At 39.4% G+C, this 19,098-nt stretch overlaps 3 protein-coding genes across 3 annotated transcripts; 2 read left to right on the top strand and 1 right to left on the bottom strand.

Annotated features, from left to right (window-relative positions):
- Positions 1-1,394, bottom strand: ifnphi4 (interferon phi 4; the record flags this gene model as incomplete). The annotated part of the gene is made up of 5 exons (XM_080049654.1): positions 1-99; positions 538-609; positions 697-846; positions 1,092-1,166; positions 1,272-1,394. The coding sequence occupies 5 exons, from the start codon at positions 1,392-1,394 to the stop codon at positions 1-3; spliced, it is 519 nt and encodes a 172-aa protein (XP_079905780.1).
- Positions 1,395-3,321: 1,927 nt separating this feature from the next.
- On the top strand, positions 3,322-4,773 carry LOC307267343 (interferon a3-like; the record flags this gene model as incomplete). Its single annotated transcript, XM_080049647.1, has 5 exons — positions 3,322-3,444; positions 3,608-3,700; positions 3,960-4,121; positions 4,318-4,392; positions 4,675-4,773. 5 exons carry the CDS (start codon positions 3,322-3,324, stop codon positions 4,771-4,773), a joined length of 552 nt encoding a protein of 183 aa, XP_079905773.1.
- Positions 4,774-5,755: 982 nt separating this feature from the next.
- Positions 5,756-18,723, top strand: plekhm1 (pleckstrin homology domain containing, family M (with RUN domain) member 1). Its single transcript, XM_080049216.1, has 13 exons — positions 5,756-5,921; positions 7,309-7,398; positions 9,087-9,331; positions 9,711-10,379; positions 10,852-11,341; positions 13,159-13,321; positions 14,844-15,049; positions 15,509-16,280; positions 16,563-16,708; positions 16,878-17,071; positions 17,416-17,479; positions 17,735-17,892; positions 18,586-18,723. The coding sequence occupies exons 2-13, from the start codon at positions 7,345-7,347 to the stop codon at positions 18,692-18,694; spliced, it is 3,270 nt and encodes a 1,089-aa protein (XP_079905342.1). The 5' UTR covers positions 5,756-5,921; positions 7,309-7,344; the 3' UTR covers positions 18,695-18,723.
- The last annotated feature ends 375 nt before the right edge of the window (positions 18,724-19,098 follow it).

Genomic DNA, 19,098 nt, shown 5'->3' with positions numbered 1-19,098 from the left:
CTATTTGGCGTTGAGCAGAGATGAAACCAGCAGGTCTGCTCTCATCAGATGGGTTTTTATTTCCCTCCTGATCAACTCCCAGGCTTCAGCACTGTGGCCCTACAGACAGGAGAACAGGGTCAATACACAGGATAGATAGATAGATAGATAGATAGATAGATAGATAGATAGATAGATAGATAGATAGATAGATAGATAGATAGATAGATAGATAGATAGATAGATAGATAGATAGATAGATAGATAGATAGATAGATAGATAGATAGATAGACAGACAGACAGACAGACAGACAGACAGACAGACAGACAGACAGACAGATACATACATAGATAGATAGATAGATAGATAGATAGATAGATAGATAGATAGATAGATAGATAGATAGATAGATAGATAGATAGATAGATAGATAGATAGATAGATAGATAGATAGATAGATAGATAGATAGATAGATAGATAGATAGATAGATAGATAGATAGATAGATAGATAGATAGATAGATAGATAGATAGATAGATAGATAGACTGACTTACCATTTGCTCGGCTTGGCCTGACAGTCTCTTGAAATACATCCTTAGCTTCCTGTTTGTCTTGTGATGCCCAATCTAAAGGGAAAAAAATAAAACAATTAGACTTAAAGTGTTGAACATTTGGGACCAAGTTAGTCTAAGTAAATCCACCCTGAGACTCACACAGGAGCGAAGGCCGTCCGCCTGCCGCGTCACAACATTGAGAAAGTCTTCCAGTGTGTTCTCCTCCCATGATGCATTGCTGTGATCCTCCTCAAACAGAGCGGCCACCTCCTCCAGGAGCTGAACCGTGAAGCCAAGTTTACCCTCCGCCTGGGACAAGGAGGAGAAGAAGAGAATGGGATCAAAATCATTCATGAATTATAATAGGGTAACATTTAACACACTATTTCTTAATACATGATCAACTTATAAACACTCATATAACTTCCTAAAACATTAAAATAAGAAAAAATAAGAAAATATGAAACGAATATAAAGATCTACACTGTAAAGCTATAGTGTGTAACTTCTGTTGTATTTTGCTGCAGTGGACAAAAGTCGAGGCTATTACTTACTGATGCTCTGGACACATGGTTGTACATGTGATAAGGGAATATCACACTGTCCATCACCACAATAAAGTTATTAGCCTGCAACAGAAAAAAAAATATGAGTTGAAGTAAACACACAGCAAAAGAAACTCATTCAATTCAATTCATTTCAGCTTTAAACATTATCCAAATATAAACACTTACCATGGTGTCTAGTAGATCCAAAGAGCTTTGACTGTGTTGTCCGAATTTATGGTCCATCCACCTGCAGCTCAGAGAGGAGCCTGCACTGACCAGCACACAAACCAACAAGATCTTTTGAAGCATTTTGTTTAAAGGTAAGAGTTCCTTTGTATAGAGCAGATTGGGACTGTTCTGGTGTAATGTTGTAGCTGTCCTGCATTGCCTCATTTATACTGTAGCAGGCGTAGGTTCCACCTATTTCACTTTCCTTAGTGACATACTGTTCTGTTCACCTGTGGGAAATACCTGCAGTAGCTTTAAAAGTTAGCCACAACTTAATGTAACCACATTAAAGGCTTAACCACAATCAAATCAGTTTTATTTGTATAGCCCAAAATCACAAACACATTTGTCTCAGTGGGCTTTACATTTCATACAATATGATATATGATACAATATGATACAATATGACACCCTGCCCTTACACCCTTAGCTCGGCTGAGAAAAAACTCCCAGTAAAAACCCTTTTCCCGGGAATAAAAAAAATTTAAGAAATCTCAGGGAGAGTCGACAGATATAGTTAATACAATAACAATAAAGTTATACAATAAAGGGAAGTCATAATATCACAAAAGCATGAAATCAAACACAGCCCACAATTAATTATTACATTGATATGTGAGATTATAATTTCTTTGGGAGTAATATGAGAATATTTTTTTGCAATTTCTAAGGGAACCTAGACTTATACAGCAAAAAGATTTTTTTTCTTGAATTAAATCTGCGTCACTGAAGTAGTGTTTGATTAAGGTTGTTTGCGTTCATTTATTTAAGGTCAGACACTGCAGGCAAAAACATTGCTTTTTCAAACACCCTTCGACTTTTAGATTTTTGTCACCTTTGCTTCCCTAAGATGCTAGTGTAAATAAAAGTTCCAAAATGTACATTTTGGTGTTTATCTAACTAAACCTTGTCTGTTTGCGTCTGCATGTTTCTCCTATACAACCATATCTAACAGCAATTATCACTGTGAACCAAAAATCTCAACTTCTAAATTACTTACATCATCTTAACTTTACACAATTATTCTCAGCACTATACTGAAGGTTTTTACAGAATGAGTTGTTCATAAGTTGTTAATTGTTTGATTTATGATACATTCTTTTTTTTAAACATTTGAAAAGATTTTTTCAAGACCTGTACACAGTATTTGTAGATGAAAAATAAGGCAAGAATCTGTTATTTAAAAACTTTAGACTCTAAAACGTTGTAAAAATCAAACAAAGGCCTTAACTCAAAAGCTTTTTTGCTTTTGAAAAAGATGCAAATGTGTGCATCATTAGTTGCCAAATGTGCATATTTCTTCAAATATTTCTCAAAAAGTTGTGTTACAAAAAATAAGTGTTTTATTGTAAGGAATCAAGTGGCAAAGTTTCATGATGATATATATTGGTTTAAATTCCCCTATATTCACCTGCAGTGTCTGCCTTAATAACATTCATGACTGTATGACTAGTTATGAAAGGATGCAGGTATGCAGCGCGTCCACATACCAAACCAAGAGGAAAGCGCTTCACCATAAAGAAAGTGGAAGTGACTGTGGCCTGCGTTTACGTGACAGTGACGTTTTCGGACTACAATTTGAATATCACATGATGCAATACAATGACATGAAGAAGAACTGCAACATGTGTGTGAATGGACAGGTATTGGCTTGAATAGGAAAAGGAAAGATGAGGCCTTTTGTGATGGTCACCAATAACTTCCTTGGTATTTCATTATTTGGTGTTCATTTGTGGTATTTCTATTTATTTTATGGAGAAATTCTTAAATGGGATCCTCTCATTCGAAATATGAAATGTGGTGACATTATGCATATAGTGTATGAAGTCTGTGTGAACGCAGCTTTTGGGGTTTTCTGACAGGTAAGAAGTATGTTTGAAAAATGAAATAGGTGTGACCTGCAGTACAGAATATACAGTATAAATTAGGTTTTGCAGGTCAGCTCCAACATTACACCAGAACAGTCCCAATCTGCTCTATACAAAGGAACTTTTACCTCTTTAACAAAATGCTTCAGAAGATCTTGTTGCTTTGTGTGCTGGTCAGTGCAGGCTCCTCTCTGAGCTGCAGGTGGATGGACCATAAATTCAGACAACACAGTCAAAGCTCTTTGGATCTACTAGACACCATGGTAAGTGTTTTTATTTTTTGATACTGTTTATTTATCTGAACTGAGTATGTATACTATACTGTGTGTTTACTTCAACTCATATTGTGTGTGTGTGTGTGTGTGTGTGTGTGTGTGTGTGTGTGTGTGTGTGTGTGTGTGTGTGTGTGTGTGTGTGTTGCAGCAGGCTAATAACTCCACTAACTCCACTGAGGATGCTGAAGTGATGGACACTGTGGCCTTCCCTCATCACATGTACAGCCATGCGTCCAAAGCATCAGTAAGTCAAACTCAACTTTAGTCTATTGCAGGTCTAAATGAAACAACACTATCTTTTTTTCAGTGCACTCACAGTAGAGACAGTGCGTAGCGTATCGAGAGGAGATATTCACTGATTTTGACAAAAAGTGATTTTGACAACAAGCGTTCTCCATAATTGCTGACTCCACTTCTTATTCTGTCAAAAAGTGTCCTAAATGTGACCCTATTGTAATCAACAAATGGTTTTAATTTAATTCTCTTTCTCCTCCTTGTCCCAGGCGGAGGGTAAACTTGGCTTCACGGTTCAGCTCCTGGAGGAGGTGGCCGCTCTGTTTGAGGAGGATCACAGCAATGCATCATGGGAGGAGAACACACTGGAAGACTTTCTCAATGTTGTGACGCGGCAGGCGGACGGCCTTCGCTCCTGTGTGAGTCTCAGGGTGGATTTATTTCCTTTTACTTCAGACTTTATTGTCCACATGGGGAAATTCTTTGTCACAACGCTGTACGTTAATATGGACAGCAAGCTTACAGAAAAACAGTAAATAACAGAAGAACAAACATCACTTGACTTGGTCCCTAATGTTTAAAACTAAAGGATATGTTTTCTAAAGCTATATTTTACTTTTTATTTAGATTGTGAGTCACAAGAAGAGCAAGAAGCTGCAGATGTACTTCAAGAGACTGTCAGGCCATGTCCTTGAGCAAATGGTGAGTCTATCTATCTATCTATCTATCTATCTATCTATCTATCTATCTATCTATCTATCTATCTATCTATCTATCTATCTATCTATCTATCTATCTATCTATCTATCTATCTATCTATCTATCTATCTATCTATCTATCTATCTATCTATCTATCTATCTATCTATCTATCTATCTATCTATCTATCTATCTATCTATCTATCTATCTATCTATCTATCTATCTATCTATCTATCTATCTATCTATCTATCCTGTGTATTGACCCTGTTCTCCTGTCTGTAGGGCCACAGTGTTGAAGCCTGGGAGTTGATCAGGAGGGAAATAAAAACCCATCTGATGAGAGCAGACCTGCTGGTTTCATCTCTGCTCACCGCCAACTAACATCTGTCTGACGGATTCAGAATGTGTTAATTTATTTCTTATGCATTTATTTATTAATCTATTTATTTTTATTTTTATGTATTTATTGACCTATTTTTCTATCTCTAAATATGTATTAACTTTTTTATTTATTTGTTAAATTATTGCATTTTGTGAGCATGTATATGTTGATTATGTATTTTTCTATAATGTTCAAAATGCTTATTTTTATAAATTCATTGAGCAAAATGTTGCATTTTTATGATACCAATAAAATATTTATCCCTCTAGCAAATTAAAAAATTTGTTTTTATTGATTTTCTTCCTGTTCTGTTGAACAAAAGGGATGCAGATTTTCCAAATGATTGAAGTCAAACAACTTTTTAAACTTACTTCAAGATAATCTGCACTTTGGAAATTGATTTAGGCTATTAAAGTAAATATAGCAAAACTTCTTTGAGGAAAAAGTCCTGCGTTCAAAGTAAAAGTTTTTGAATATTATCATCAACATTGAGTGTTTAAAAAACAAATACTAACCAAAAGTGTAAGGTTACTTATGATCTTATCGTGTTGTGGGTAATACTAAATAAACAGTGGAGAGTGTGTGACTGACTTATGTGTGCCATGTCTGAGACAGGACAGGGAACATGAAGTTCTCTTGTGTCAGCAACAACATCAGCACGCCTCGAAAGCTGCCTTCAAGTGTTACTCGTAAACTACATCTACCGCTGCAACACTAGTGTTCTGGGCCTATATTTGTAGGCACGTAATGTAGGTTGACATAGGATTGACAATACAATGACATGTACTGGACAGGAGTGCAGTCCACCCAGCATTATAAAAATACAGCAGTAGCAACAGTGAAGAATAATAGGAAATAAATCTCGCTTAATTTGGCGATGACATAAAGTTTTACGGATTTTTCTCCCTGACATTGAAAGCATCGCCGTAGCCGATCTCCCATGATGCATCTGACTGGAGAAGCGTTTCGGCTCTCCGTGATAACAAATCTCATGTATCGCTAATTTTTCTTCTTTTAACAGCACAATGGAGAGCGACTGTACGGATTAACCTCACTGTAACATACATTTAATTTAAATTACTATAGTTTTACACATGATACGTGGTCGTTTGCGGATCCAAATGGCAAGTTAGACGACCTATTTCGGGTAAGAAAGCTAGCTTTTGTAGCTCATATCGTTAACAGTAAATGTTAGTGTGCCAGGGTCATGTTTGACTGTTTTAACGTGACTGTCACATATATTATGCTTAACACAGCTTGTCTTGGATATTATGTGCTTAATATTGTAATGATTATTCACATTAAAACAATCTTGAATGCCCACACAACGCCCAAATCGGCTACATAGGCTACATGGCTGTTGAGTTCAGGATTCCTGCAGATCCTTAAAAAGTATTTAAAAATGGCTTGGTCTATGAAGTTAACGTTACGTTCATATAGTAGCTGTAAATTCAGTCTAATTTTTGAATGTGTTTTGGGAAAAATATGTATTTATCACGCTGTAGCAAAACCAACATACAACCATAACAATTACATTGAATCTGACACAGGCACATATTATTAAATTGCATTCGTAATGTTATTAAAATGTTTTGAATGTAACTTGGTGAAACCCAAAAGCCTTCAAAATGCTATGACACGGGGGCTAGGATTTTTTAAATTTCTTTTTATATATATATTTTTTTTTTCATACATAATTTACAAATGCATCTGCCATTTCTGAACATCACTGCATCAAATAAGTCATGTTTTATGCAAAATTGAACCTCACCCAAGTAGTTGATGCAGCTTTGTTTTTGTTTTGTTTAACAATTGTTTGTTATTGGGTCTTCAAAAATATTTGACTACAATTTTTACCCTTTTTTTAATACCCTTTTAGTTTTTGCATCACTTTAAGGCTCATATCTTGCCACTCGCCCTACCTACTCTTGGCTAAGTAAGTGATCCTATTTTAGTCACTTGGCACTAAACTATTTACGGCTATCTAATCTAATCTGCTGTGTGATCATGTCAGTGGCTTGAAGGCTTCTGTCTTTAGTGGCTGTCATTTGAGAGTTTCAGTCCTGATTTGCCGTTTAAAAAGAAAAAAAAACATTTGGGGAAGTTGATTCAGTAGTTGCGGCTACTTCCCTGCAGACACCACTCTTTGATCAGCTGCCTCACATGACTCAGTTACTAAGTGCTTTACTCAGTGCAAAGTTAGCGTGAAATGTGTTAGATATGTCGCAGAATGGAATACAATGTGTCTTGTGATGGAAAAGATTTTAATGATAGCTGAGTGAGTGGCAAATATCCTGAACAGAGGGAGAAAATAAACTGTTTCCTTATAGTCACATGCTTTTGCTGCATTACTTGTTTGCCCGTTTTTTTAAAATGTCAAAAAGTCACTTCAACAGGGAAGCAGGGGTCAGTCAGTTCTACGGTTGTTATTGGAGACGGACGTTCACTCTGGTTGAAAAGAGTGTTTCTCTAAGCTTATAATAGGTTTTGCATGCATTTTAAAGGTCTGTTTTTGTGTTTTTTTTGTGTTCCAGTGTGCCATGTGGGAGTGAACCTTCCCGGGACGTGCCATGCTAGCCACACAGATGCCAGATGCGCCACCTGAGGCTAAGGATGTCAAACAGGTAAATCTACAAGCCTTTCACCTCATGTGCAAAGATCGTGTCACCTTGTTGACTCCTCTATCGTTTTATACTGTTACTATTATGCCTCTAGTGAAGGTGTCATTAGGGCTATAGGTATTGTTCAAATGTTTGATATCAATACAGATACTGAAATCTTGCCTTCCATATTTTTTCCTGAAGAATTCTCTTTTCGATAGCAACTTAAAGAAATCTTTTTAACAAGATGACATTACACATTATGTTAAAAAAAAATATATTTTCCAGGTGTAAGTCAGTATGTAAGGCTCACTGATGTATATTGTGTAACTCCCCTTATGTATTGAAATTATTGATACTCGATGGTATGGAAGCATTTCTGTAGGTGCCAAAAAAGTATTGAACTTCTACACCCAGCCCTAACTGTCAGATTTGCTTTGTTGTCTCATGGAAGGAGTTTTGCGAAACACACTCAGGTGGTGACATTTAAGTTCATGTTGTAACTTCAGTCAGCATTGTTCAACTTTACACAGCTTTCAGCCCTAAACTAAGTGATCCATTCATCTTATTTACTTTGTCTTTAGATCTTACTTAGCAGACAAATTTAAGTTTTTTTTCCAAAGACTCAATCGGAGAGCATTGTCAGATCATCTTATCTATGCATTGCTTAGATAGAGTTAGCAGATACTGTATGCATGTGATATGGATATGTTATGGGGCTGTTTTTGTGGATATGTATGTCTTTACACATTCTTGCAATATTTTTTTTTAAACTTACTAAACCTTGTGAAGGAGTTGAAGCTCTGTTTTTTATAATTATTATGTTATCGGACTGTATCAGCCAATATCCAAAACCTAGATATCAGAATCTGAAGTGAACTGAAACAGTGCATTGGTGTGCGTCTCTAGATGCATTGCTTTGCAGACTGAATGCTGAATGCTGAATTAATGCATGTGAGTCATGGAACTAGTAGGAAAGTCAGTCAGTCAGGCAAGGAATCTCCTGCCAAGTCAAGCACAGTAGGAGAAGGGTGCTTCAATTGTCAGTGCCAAGAACACTCCCTCACAGACTGGGGCTTTTCATAGTGTTTTGCGCCGCTGAAGTATCAGATTTAATTCCGCGACCTATTGCACCATGTAGCCTTGCTCACTACATGTTTATGTTCTCTCTGTCTTTCCATGTCAGCTGACAGTAGGTGTCATGTGACAGTAGGTAATCTAGAAACAATGGCTATGTTCCAATACCCATACTTTAACTGCTATTTAGTATGGTGGAAAAAAGATTTAGGATGTCACAATACATGTGGTCGGATGCAGCATGCTGTAAGATACCCAGATGTCCTACTACATCCGGTCATAACTTTTAATGTGGAAATCAGCAGCTTTTTGGGCAATTCTGACGCAGTGGAAGTTATGCACATCTAAAAACAACCAGAAATGTGACAGATAAATCAGCAAGAGGCAAGTTCAAGTAAAAGTGTGTATCAGTTATATGACTAACTGCATGCTAGATTCTCTTTATGATCAGCTGTAAGTACGTAGAATACAAAAAAGACAGAGTATGCGATTTGGAACACAGGGCACATGTTTCATAGCAACAAGGCCACTGAACTCTGCCTGTCTATTCCTCATTCCTCAGTTTGAGCCACACATTAGATTGAAAATATAAAAAAAGGAACGAGGAAGCTGATAATACTTCCCTGTCTCTTCAGATCAAAGAGAAGTTGGCCCAGTCGCTGAAGGCTTTGCAGAAACGCTACGTGACGTCAGACGCGGTGGTGACCAGCGAAGATGGCGACGCCAACCTGCTGTGCTGCGCCCTGGAGGCCATCTTCATCCACGGCATCAAGAGCAAATACATCCGCTCTGAGGCTGCAGGGAGGGGGGGCAGGAAGGCAGGCAGAGGACCCTTCCCCCAGCCTTTCTTCTGGAGCCTCCTCAAGACCGTCACACACCGGTAAAGAGTCGACACATTTATGCTATAAAGATGATTGGACCTTTTAATAATGATTAGTTGAAAAATACAGTAGATCATTGATCTTCAATCAAAGAAATTCCTGAAATGTATGGATGACAGGATGGAATTGTTGTTTTCCTTCAATGTTCTTAAGTTGGCCTTTTTTGTCGCTAAAGCCCTGAAGAAATATCCAGTTGGTTAAATAGTATAAGTATTGTCAAGCGTCTACTATGTTAATAATGGTGTCTTATGAACCTTTTTGGGCTGGGCATATTGTTTATGCATGACCCAATAATATAATTCAGTCAATAAAACATTTTCTGTAAAAAAAAAACCTATTATAAAGTGTCATAACTAGCTCTCTCCGTTTTACCCCCAGTGATGTGGTGACGGAGCTGGAGAAGATCAGCTTCGTGGGGACGGACGTTGGTCGTTGCAGAGCGTGGCTGCGTCTGGCCCTCAACCATGGGCTGCTGGAATGCTACCTGGCTTCACTGTTCCGCGAGGACTCCAAACTGCGCTCCCACTACCAGCCCAGTGCCTTGCTCCTCAACGCAGAGGAGAGGGAAGTCCTGCTCAGCTACCTCCAGGGTTTGGCATCGCTAACTTTCAGCCTCTCTTACAAATCGGCTGTCCTAAACGAATGGACCACCACTCCTCTGGCCCTCGCTGGACTGTGCCCCTTAGCCCAGGCGGACTCACTCGAATTGGGCATCAACGGCGGCGACCTTCCCACCTCCAAAAAGGAATCGTGGGATAGCGATACAATATCACAGTCGTCAAGCTCATCCGATGCACAGGATATGCAGAAAGGTTGCCCGCTGCTATTGGGGAAAGGCTCAAACGGTGCTTTACAAGGAGGCAGGACTGCTCTTAATTCGTCTAATTTGAGCCTGGACACAACGGGCTCCTCTCAGCTCTCCTCCAGCCTGAGCTCTGACAGCTTCCTGCCGGGCCCGGACCCTCGCAGCGGGACGGGGGAGCAGTGGTCCTCATGTGACCTGGAAGTCACCAATAATGGCAACAACAGCAAGAGGCCACAGAAAGAGTACGTGTGTCTGAGTTAAAGGATAAGTATGGTTAAATTCTGTGTTGTATTATTGTCAACAAATCCGATAAATAAAACAACAAAACCAACCATATATTGAACAAGTATTGTCTTTGCTGCAAAAAGCTTGGTATATCTGCATCCTGCCACATCAGCCGGAGGGTTAGCTGCTGTTTAAGTAAATTTACATTAAAAAAAATTAACCAATGTATATTTTTTCGATCTCTTTACAGATTTACATATTCAGTAGGAATGAATGGGCTGAGAGCCACAGACAGGTTGGATAGTCAAAAAGTATCCATCGACAAATGAACACATTGTTGGTTTTGCCGTATTTCTACTGGATTGATTGACACAAATATAAATAAAGCTTAATTTCGGCTTCATCTTTTTATAATCATTAACAGAAATGGTCAATAATAAACTCCTTTCATTGTAAAACACGTTATGATTTGTCCGTCTCTCCCTGCAGTTCCGTGAGTGAGTTTCCGGTGAATGGTCGCTGCAGTCAGGACTCCATGCGTGAAGATTCTTTTGTCTCCAGTAACGGTCCCGATCAGTTCTCTGAGACGGCCCTGTTCAGTGGGTCGGACAGCGAGACACACAGTCCCACCACGACTTCAAAAGACCAGCCTCCAATATCTGTACTGTCCCATACACAGCCATCACCAGCACCTATCGAACTGCCTTCATCTGAGGAGAAAAATGGCCATTTCTCTCGCTCTGAAGTGTGTGTGAGTGGTTCTTCAGAGTTACACACGGACACTGATGTTCAATCCACAGCCAGTGAGCTAGTGGAGTCTGTGGAGATAGTTTACAAGAGAGTACAAGAGAAAACTAAACCTGTACAGGAAAAGAAAGAAGCAGAGAAGAAGACAGAAACCTCGGAGCCTTGTTTACGTGAAGCTCCACATCGCTCTACAAGCATCTTGAGCAGGAAACTATCCATCGAGTCTCTACCAGTAAGTACAAAGAGCTTTTAGTTGAAAATGGGGATGGAAGAATGTATGATTTTAATTACCTATTGCGATTTAAAAACACTCACAATATGTTGATTGTGGTGAATTTTTCAATATTTTTCACATTTGACACTTGAAAAATCTGTTTGCATATGCACTAACCTCAAATAATGCAATAGAGCTTTAATCAAGATTTGGCATAATTCATAGAAAAATATATTTCTTACTCTCTAAGGTCAACATATTACATATAACAATATATATGTATATATATATATTTTGTTGTTGTTGTTGTTTTAAGAATTTTTGTGTAGTTTTGGGATAAAATCGTAAAACTAAATGCAGAATTGCCCCAGATCCTGAATCTCTATTGGGGTTTTCCCATGATATGAGGAAATTCCAAAATAAGATTCCTGATGACTGAAGCCCCTATGCTGGAAAACCAACACAAGCTGTTCACCAATTCATGGAAAATGTGGTTTATAGTTTTTCCGCAAATGGAGATCACGAGTATTCATGTTAGTTCTGCTTCGTTATCAAAAAAACCTCTCGGCGGGGGCACCCTTAGCTCAGTTGGTAGGGCGTCCCCCCCCCGGGCCGGGCCCAGCAGCAGACCCGGGTTCGATTCCCGCCCGCGGTCGTTCTCTGCATGTCACTCCCCTCTCTGCCCCATTTCACCTCTGTCTCTCTGCACTATCAATAAAGCATAAAAACGCCCCAAAAATATCTTTAAAAAAAACTCTCGGCTACAATAGTGGTCGACTCTCGATAAAATGAGATGAAACAGCTCCTGTGGCTTCTGGACATTGTGGTTAAATTAAAGTAGTGTACAGAAAGTGGGCCTCCTCCCTACACCATAAAATACCCACTGACTGTGTAAAATACTATAAATTACCCTTACCATGTGTTTACTGTTTAAGAGATATTCAAACAGCCCGCTTTACAATGTGTCATACTAAGTTTCCCTCACGTTTAGGCATTTCTGTAGTTGCCCAATGTTGGTCTTTCATATTAATCAAGATGCTGCTGACACATTTGTGCTAAAGTTGTAGCAAAAATGTGTGACCCTTGAACAGAGAGAGAGACTTTTCACATTACTCACCCTGAAGACACATGATAAGAGGAAGTCATCTTTGATAAACTGGTCCATTCATTGAATACACTCAGCTCAGTTGTGTTCTCTGAGGGCTGGCCCTGTGATTAAAAAAAGAAGAAAAATCTCATCTAAAGTACATCTTTGTTTGAAAACTATTAAGTTGGCATCTTCAAATGCCAAACATATTTGGGAAAAAATGTGGAGAAAAGCAATGCAACCTCAAATTTAAGATGCTGGAACCACACAATTCTGGGCGCTTTTCCTTCAAAAAGTACATTAATCAAAGTAGTTTTTGATACAATTTCCTGTCAACTGACTTACGTTGCAGCCTGGAACTCTTAGTATCAGTAGATTTTATTTCCTTCCTATACGATCTGCTAGATAAAGGAACTTCTAACTCCTCTCAGACATGCACTCATTGACTTTAATCTGATGACAACTGTATATATCCGTACGTTTTCTGTTTCATTGCTGATTCTGCTAAACTCTACACTAAATGCCGTCAGATTAATGTAATAGCTGCAGCAATACAAGGTGAAATTTGTGTATAGAGATTCATATCTTCAAGATCACTTTAACACATTTTATGATCTCATTCTTCATCCCTTACGCACAAGGTGAAAAACACTTAAATATACTATGAAACACTGTGAAAAATGCTACTTTTGTCTCTTCAAATCATTGTAGAAAATGTGCTCAATAACTTCTTCCCTTTACTTTGCAGCATTCTCGATCGTGGATCTCTGAAGATGACATCTACAAACCCCATCTTGAGTTGGTGTCTGACCAGGATGAAACACCGCCACCACCTCCTGCTGCTGCTGCTCCAACCACTGAGCTCAAGGTCTCTCCATCACCGCCAAGCGTCGTCCATAGCAGACGGATAGGTATACTGTTTTCATGATTAAGATTTGAAAACTGAAAAAATAATACAGACAATTTTTTATTTTTTTTAATCCTTATGGCTTCCACTATACATCCTTCTAGAGCTAAAACGTATCAGTGCATTAAACAACTAGATGGTCTTTAGAATTAAAATCTGCAACAATTTGAATGACTTGTTAATCAATCAATTTTAGACATTTTTCAAGCAGAAATTGTAAAAAGTGTATTCTTGTTTTTGAACGGTTTTTCTTTAGCCTAAAACATTTGCAAAACAGATATCTCTTTCTTGAAAGTTTGGTTTCTTGGCGTATTGTTGAAGCACCACTCTATAGCGCCTCTAGTGGTCTAAAAACTCCACATGGTGCCTTCAAAGTGAACACACCTCACCCTCATGAAAGTTGCCACAAATTAATTAATTCGAAAGGTGAATAACATTGTTTACATTAGGCCGGAAATTCCTGCAGCACTTGAAACTGTGGAATGACTCAATCGAAAAACATTGCTCCAACTCTCACCACGCCCTGAAAGGTGACAACACAGCCGGTGTTTTATATCAGCTGTTGTAGGTAAACACACCTGTTTATTGTTGTTACGTCATTGACTGGAATGTGCCGTGATTGCCATGGAATGTTATAAACGTTTTTTGTTTCAAAACGTAACACCTTTTAAAATGAAGCAACTAATTGATAGATAACGAGGAAAAATCTGGACTTTTACACTATCAATTCCTGGAATAGCCACAGTATAATGTTATGTCACTACGTTACAACAGATTTCATCATATAAACATTGCACTGGTTAATTACAGGTTGCACTTTCATTTAATCATCTACTGGAGGAATAGGACAATGTTTTATACAAGCCAATGTTGGATCATATAAACACTGTGCTGTCCAAGTTACTGCAAGTTTTTTTTTAATCAGACAATGTTGAATTAAATTATTTGTATCTGCTTTGACCCTCTCCACAGTTCCCCTAAAGTTGGGTTGTGGTTCATCAGAACAAGACAAAAATAGGCTGGTTGTCACACTTATTCATTAAATGTTTGTGTGCCAATTGTGTAGTCAAAACCTGGTATTAATAGTTGATTGTAGGTTTCATTTTAGTACTTTTAGTTTTGCGGAAGTGTGATAAGCTTTATCTTTTCACTGCAGTTTCCTTTCAAATGTCGGTCATGTATTTTTAGTTTATCATGAGATCTTATTTTCAAGTACGTTCTCAAACACAAAAATGTGGAAATTAAAATAACGTTTCTAAAAAAATTAAACATAAATAATAGTAATGATGATAACAACACAATCAACATGAAAAAACTGCCTCTTTTTCACATTCCATTTCGTCAGTCAATCAGTCAAACTGTATTAAAGCCCAAATACACACAAAAATGCCTCAAAGCGCTGTCCAACAACATAGCAAAATACAAATATAAATTCTGGCAATATTGTTTTTATAATAGTCATGTCAATAAACCTTTTTGAATTGAATTGAGAAATGACTTCATCTGTCCATCCATGTGTCCCTTAGGGCAGTTCAACCCCTTCCGTGGCCTGCTGAAGCTGGGTCACTTGGAGCGTCGTGGGGCCGTGGGCTTGTGGAGAGATTACTACTGTGAGCTTTCTCCCTTCGAGTTCCGCCTCTACCTCAATGCAGAGGAGCGCACCGTGTACGATAACTGCTCCCTGGTGCGCTGTGAAGACGCCCGCATCACCACGCCAGAGGGACGATTTGAGGTGAACATGACCTCTGTTACATACACATGGTTGACTGTGCAATATTTATATTAATGCATTTGTTTTAAAACCTTTACACATTTTACATTTTTCAACCTATTTATGAAGTGGCTAAGAGGAACTTTCAGTTTGTGTTAATTCTAGCGGCCCCTTAGGACTAAAGCGATAATGTTTTTAGGAGGCCAGCTGTCGTTCCTGGGTGAACGTACCCGGACGAAAGCATTTATAATAACAATTAAAAAAAAACTTTCTTTGCACTGATGGTCTTGTTTGAAAGATGTAATTTATGATCTTCAGAGGGAAAAATTAGACTGTTTCACAAACATTTAAAAGTTCCTCGTAGCTTCTTTAATTTGTTTTAGTTAAAAAAAAAATTGCACTTAATGTGAGAGCCTCTGCCTCATATTCATTGTACTTCTTTCCGATGACAATAACGATATTCTGATTATGATTCTCAAGGTGGCGTTTCCCGGGAAGCGACTGTACCTGCGCGCGGCCAATCGCGGCGAAGCGGAGGACTGGGTGGACCGGATCGTGGAGGCCGTCAACAAATGCCGACCGGCGTCTCGCTCTGACGAGCAGTGGGAGGTGCTACAGCCCTGTGAAAACGGAGTGGACGATCGCACAGTTTCATCTCAGTCCTCTTCCCCTTCTAGCCCTGAACGAGGTCCATCATCCTCCGATTCGGGGACGTTTGGAGGGCAAGATACCCCACCTTCTCCGCCCCAAGAATTGGACTGGAATCGAACTGCCGATGTGGAAAAGGACGCCATCAAAGAAGCCGTTTTGTACTTCTCAACAGACCCTGAAGCTCGAATATGGCTACCTCTAGTCTTCTCCCTCTCCCTGGAAGCTTTGAAGGGTTTTCGGGTAGAAGCAGATAGGAAGCTGCAGCGGTTCACCTATCCCATCGAGGAAATCCGAGATGTTGTTCCAGATGTCTCTTTGGGAGGACCAGACTTTTTCAAACTCCTCACCCTCAAGGAGACACTCCGAATGCGGGCAGAGAACCCGGAAGAGGCCCGGTCCTGGAGGGTGTTGATCCGTGGAGCTTTGGACTCTTACCTGGAGAGCGGAGAGGACGGGGGGGCAGAGGAGTCGGCCGGGGGAACGACGGGGAACCTCCACAGACTGGTGCAGCACACGCTGAAGAAAGACGGAGCGCTGCTGGTTCATCTGTGCAACGTGCCCTCAGAGAAGGGGCTCGACGCGCAGAACTTCAAATGTGCAGGTAATGAGGAATGAGGATTTTTTTTCTATTATCACTGTTTAGCTTATTATAAATATGACTAGACCAAGACGACAGCAAGCAATTTGTCAGATATAGGACTGATGCCACGATCCAGATTCCGTAGTCTGTATTTTAAATGTAATTGATTAATTATTACTTTTTAAGACTATAGCTACAGTGTAGTTATATAGTGTATCCTGGTGGAAACTATGTTTGGGACGTCTGGTCTCTGTAAGTTTTTTTTGAGGATTTCCTGAACCTGAGTGAATGTGTTTTGTGCAGGTTGTCCTCGGCAGATCGGGCCGTCCCGTGGCAGAGCCCGGCTGTGTGAGTTCTCAGGCCAGTACTACTGTGACTCCTGTCACCACGGCGACACCAGCATCATCCCCTCACGCATGGTGCACAACTGGGACGTCACACAGCGAGAGGTAGGTGCAGCACACAGGGATGATTTGAATAATATTTTACAAGTACATTACATGCAGCGATTTTGTTTGTTTGCATTGTTCGGATTGTATACAGTTGCCAGTTTTGAACACTCGTATACCGGTTACCCTAGTTCTGACCCTGTGTGTGTCTGTCTGTCTGTCTGTCCAGGTGTCTAAGAAGGCCCTGCGGTTGCTGGCTCAGGTGGAACACGAGCCTCTGCTGAACGTGGATCAGTTGAACCCAGAGCTGGTGCTTCATGCTGACTCCATGTCCGCGGCCCACAGTCTGAGGCAGAGGCTCCGGCTGCTAGGCGACTACCTGCTCACCTGCCGCAGCGGAGCATGCAAGAAACTACAAGCCAGGTGTGTGTGTGTGTGTGTATGAATGAGTGGGGATGGGTCCGATCTGATTAGGATATCGGTATTGGGTCTGATATGGCTGCAATCCACATATTGGATATCGCACTGATCAAATTTCTTTAATTTTTTTTAATGTGTTTTTCTGCCAATTTGATTGTTTTCCTTGCTGTTGTTTTGTTAAAAGTTTTAGTTGCTGCATAACAAATTTAGCCCTTAACCCGGATCTTGTAATCGGCTCAGAACTTAAACCTAGTGGATCGACGCATCTATATGAATACGCGCTTTATATTTCACACTATTCTTTACGTCACTTTATAATATTTGTGTTTCTTTTATTTTTCTGGCAGAATGGAGCAGCGGACGTACCTGTTAGAGTCGAGCCACCTGTACAGCGTCATGGATCTACGACAGGTAATCAATCCATCAAACTTTATTTCTAAACACTTTTCATACACAGCAAAGGCAAAACAAGGTGAATCTCAGAATGCAAATAAAAAAATATACACCGAAAAAACTTCCGAAATTCGAAACACCTAAAACAACAGAAATCAATGAACACAGACTTGACTATAAGAAGATGCAGAGAATCTAACGTCACTGCACGAGTCATTTGACACTGTAAAACATCTTAATATGTGTGTGTTTGTGTTTTATTTTATTTTCCAGATAGTCGAGGGGGAGTATTCGTCCTACCTGCTGACCCTGATGCAGTGCGCCTCTAACCACGTGTTCCACTGCGACCTGTGCACGCAGCGCGGCTTCATCTGTCAGATCTGCCACGCCAATGACATCATCTTCCCCTTCCAGTTCGACATCACCACCAGGTATGTTGTCCCGGGCAACCTCACATCAATCATTATTTATTAACTCTGAAATGTATTGACTTACAATAACAAATAGTTAGTTGTTTTATATGTGACATGCAAGTCAAAAGCACAACAGTTTATGAAAGAGGGAAAAAAAGAGAATTCGCTATAAATAAGTTTTGGGTTTCATAATGTGGCCGGTCTTATTGGTGAAGTGATTTCTTGCCTTGTGGAAAAGTTGCATCTTACTTCTAGCGCATTGCGGTAGTCCACGTCAGTTTTTCCAGCTTCCTGTTTTGGTCACAATTATTTTTCAGTTTGTTTTGGTTTATTTTTTCTCTCCTCACACTCACACAAAAAGTACTGTAAATAAATGACAAACAAGTTTGGAAAAAATTGCAGTTATGTTGCTTCATTATCCCAGTTATATTCTTTTTTGCATGTTTGTAAGAGCAAAATGTATCAGAGTTAACAACATATGAACAAATCCTTCTGTAATAACCTTCTGTATAGTTCTATTAACAATCATGAAAAATGTAGTTGATGTTAGTGCATTAGAAGTTGAGATTTGAAAAAAACTTATTTTAAGATTATGGCCTTTAAAGATGGTTTTATAGGAGAAATATACAGACAAAATTGACTAGTGCTTGAAAAAAAATGCTTTTCCTTGCAGTGTCTCACCTGAATGCTTATTTCTTGTCTGTGTCCCAGGTGTACGGATTGTAAGGCTGTGTTCCACCTGGCCTGCAAAGCTCCCGGCATCTCCTGTCCTCGATGTGAACGCATTAAGAAATACATGGAGAGAGACCTGGAGGACTGAGCACATCCAGCAGGCGGCGCTAAAGATGTAGTAGTAGAAGAAGAAGAAAAAATAACAGTAATATTAAAACAAAAAATCTAGCTTTTACATGAAGTAACCTCAAGTGCAATTATAAGTGCGATTTTGCCTGCTTTAACTGACCTTAAGAGGACACTGCAGTAAATGGACTCTGGTTGCAGTAAGTCAGAGGCACGTTAAGAATGAAGGTACGGACGAAAAGCAACCAAATGTTACTGACGGGACGGTGACTCTAAGTCTCTCTGAATTCACACAAAGGACCGGACAATGGTGAACTTCGCTGCCAAGAATCCAACACACTTTTACATTGTTTTTTACTTTGTTTGTCGATGTTCTCAACCAGAAACGCTAAACAGTTTAAAGAGTCAGAGATTCTTGTTGTCAAA

This window comes from Ammodytes marinus (assembly GCF_949987685.1).
Source record: "Ammodytes marinus genome assembly, chromosome: 20".
Classification (NCBI taxonomy): domain Eukaryota; kingdom Metazoa; phylum Chordata; class Actinopteri; order Uranoscopiformes; family Ammodytidae; genus Ammodytes; species Ammodytes marinus.
The sequence above is the reverse complement of the archived record's forward strand: the minus strand, read 5'-3'. Positions and strand labels throughout refer to the sequence as shown.

Excerpts from the sequence above, each read along its gene's own strand:
- plekhm1 (XM_080049216.1), top strand. The coding sequence starts at position 7,345 with ATGCTAGCCACACAGATGCCAGATGCGCCACCTGAGGCTAAGGATGTC. Across the intron at positions 7,399-9,086 it reads AGGCTAAGGATGTCAAACAG|ATCAAAGAGAAGTTGGCCCA; the intron begins GTAAATCTACAA and ends CTGTCTCTTCAG. Across the intron at positions 15,050-15,508 it reads CGCCAGAGGGACGATTTGAG|GTGGCGTTTCCCGGGAAGCG; the intron begins GTGAACATGACC and ends ATGATTCTCAAG.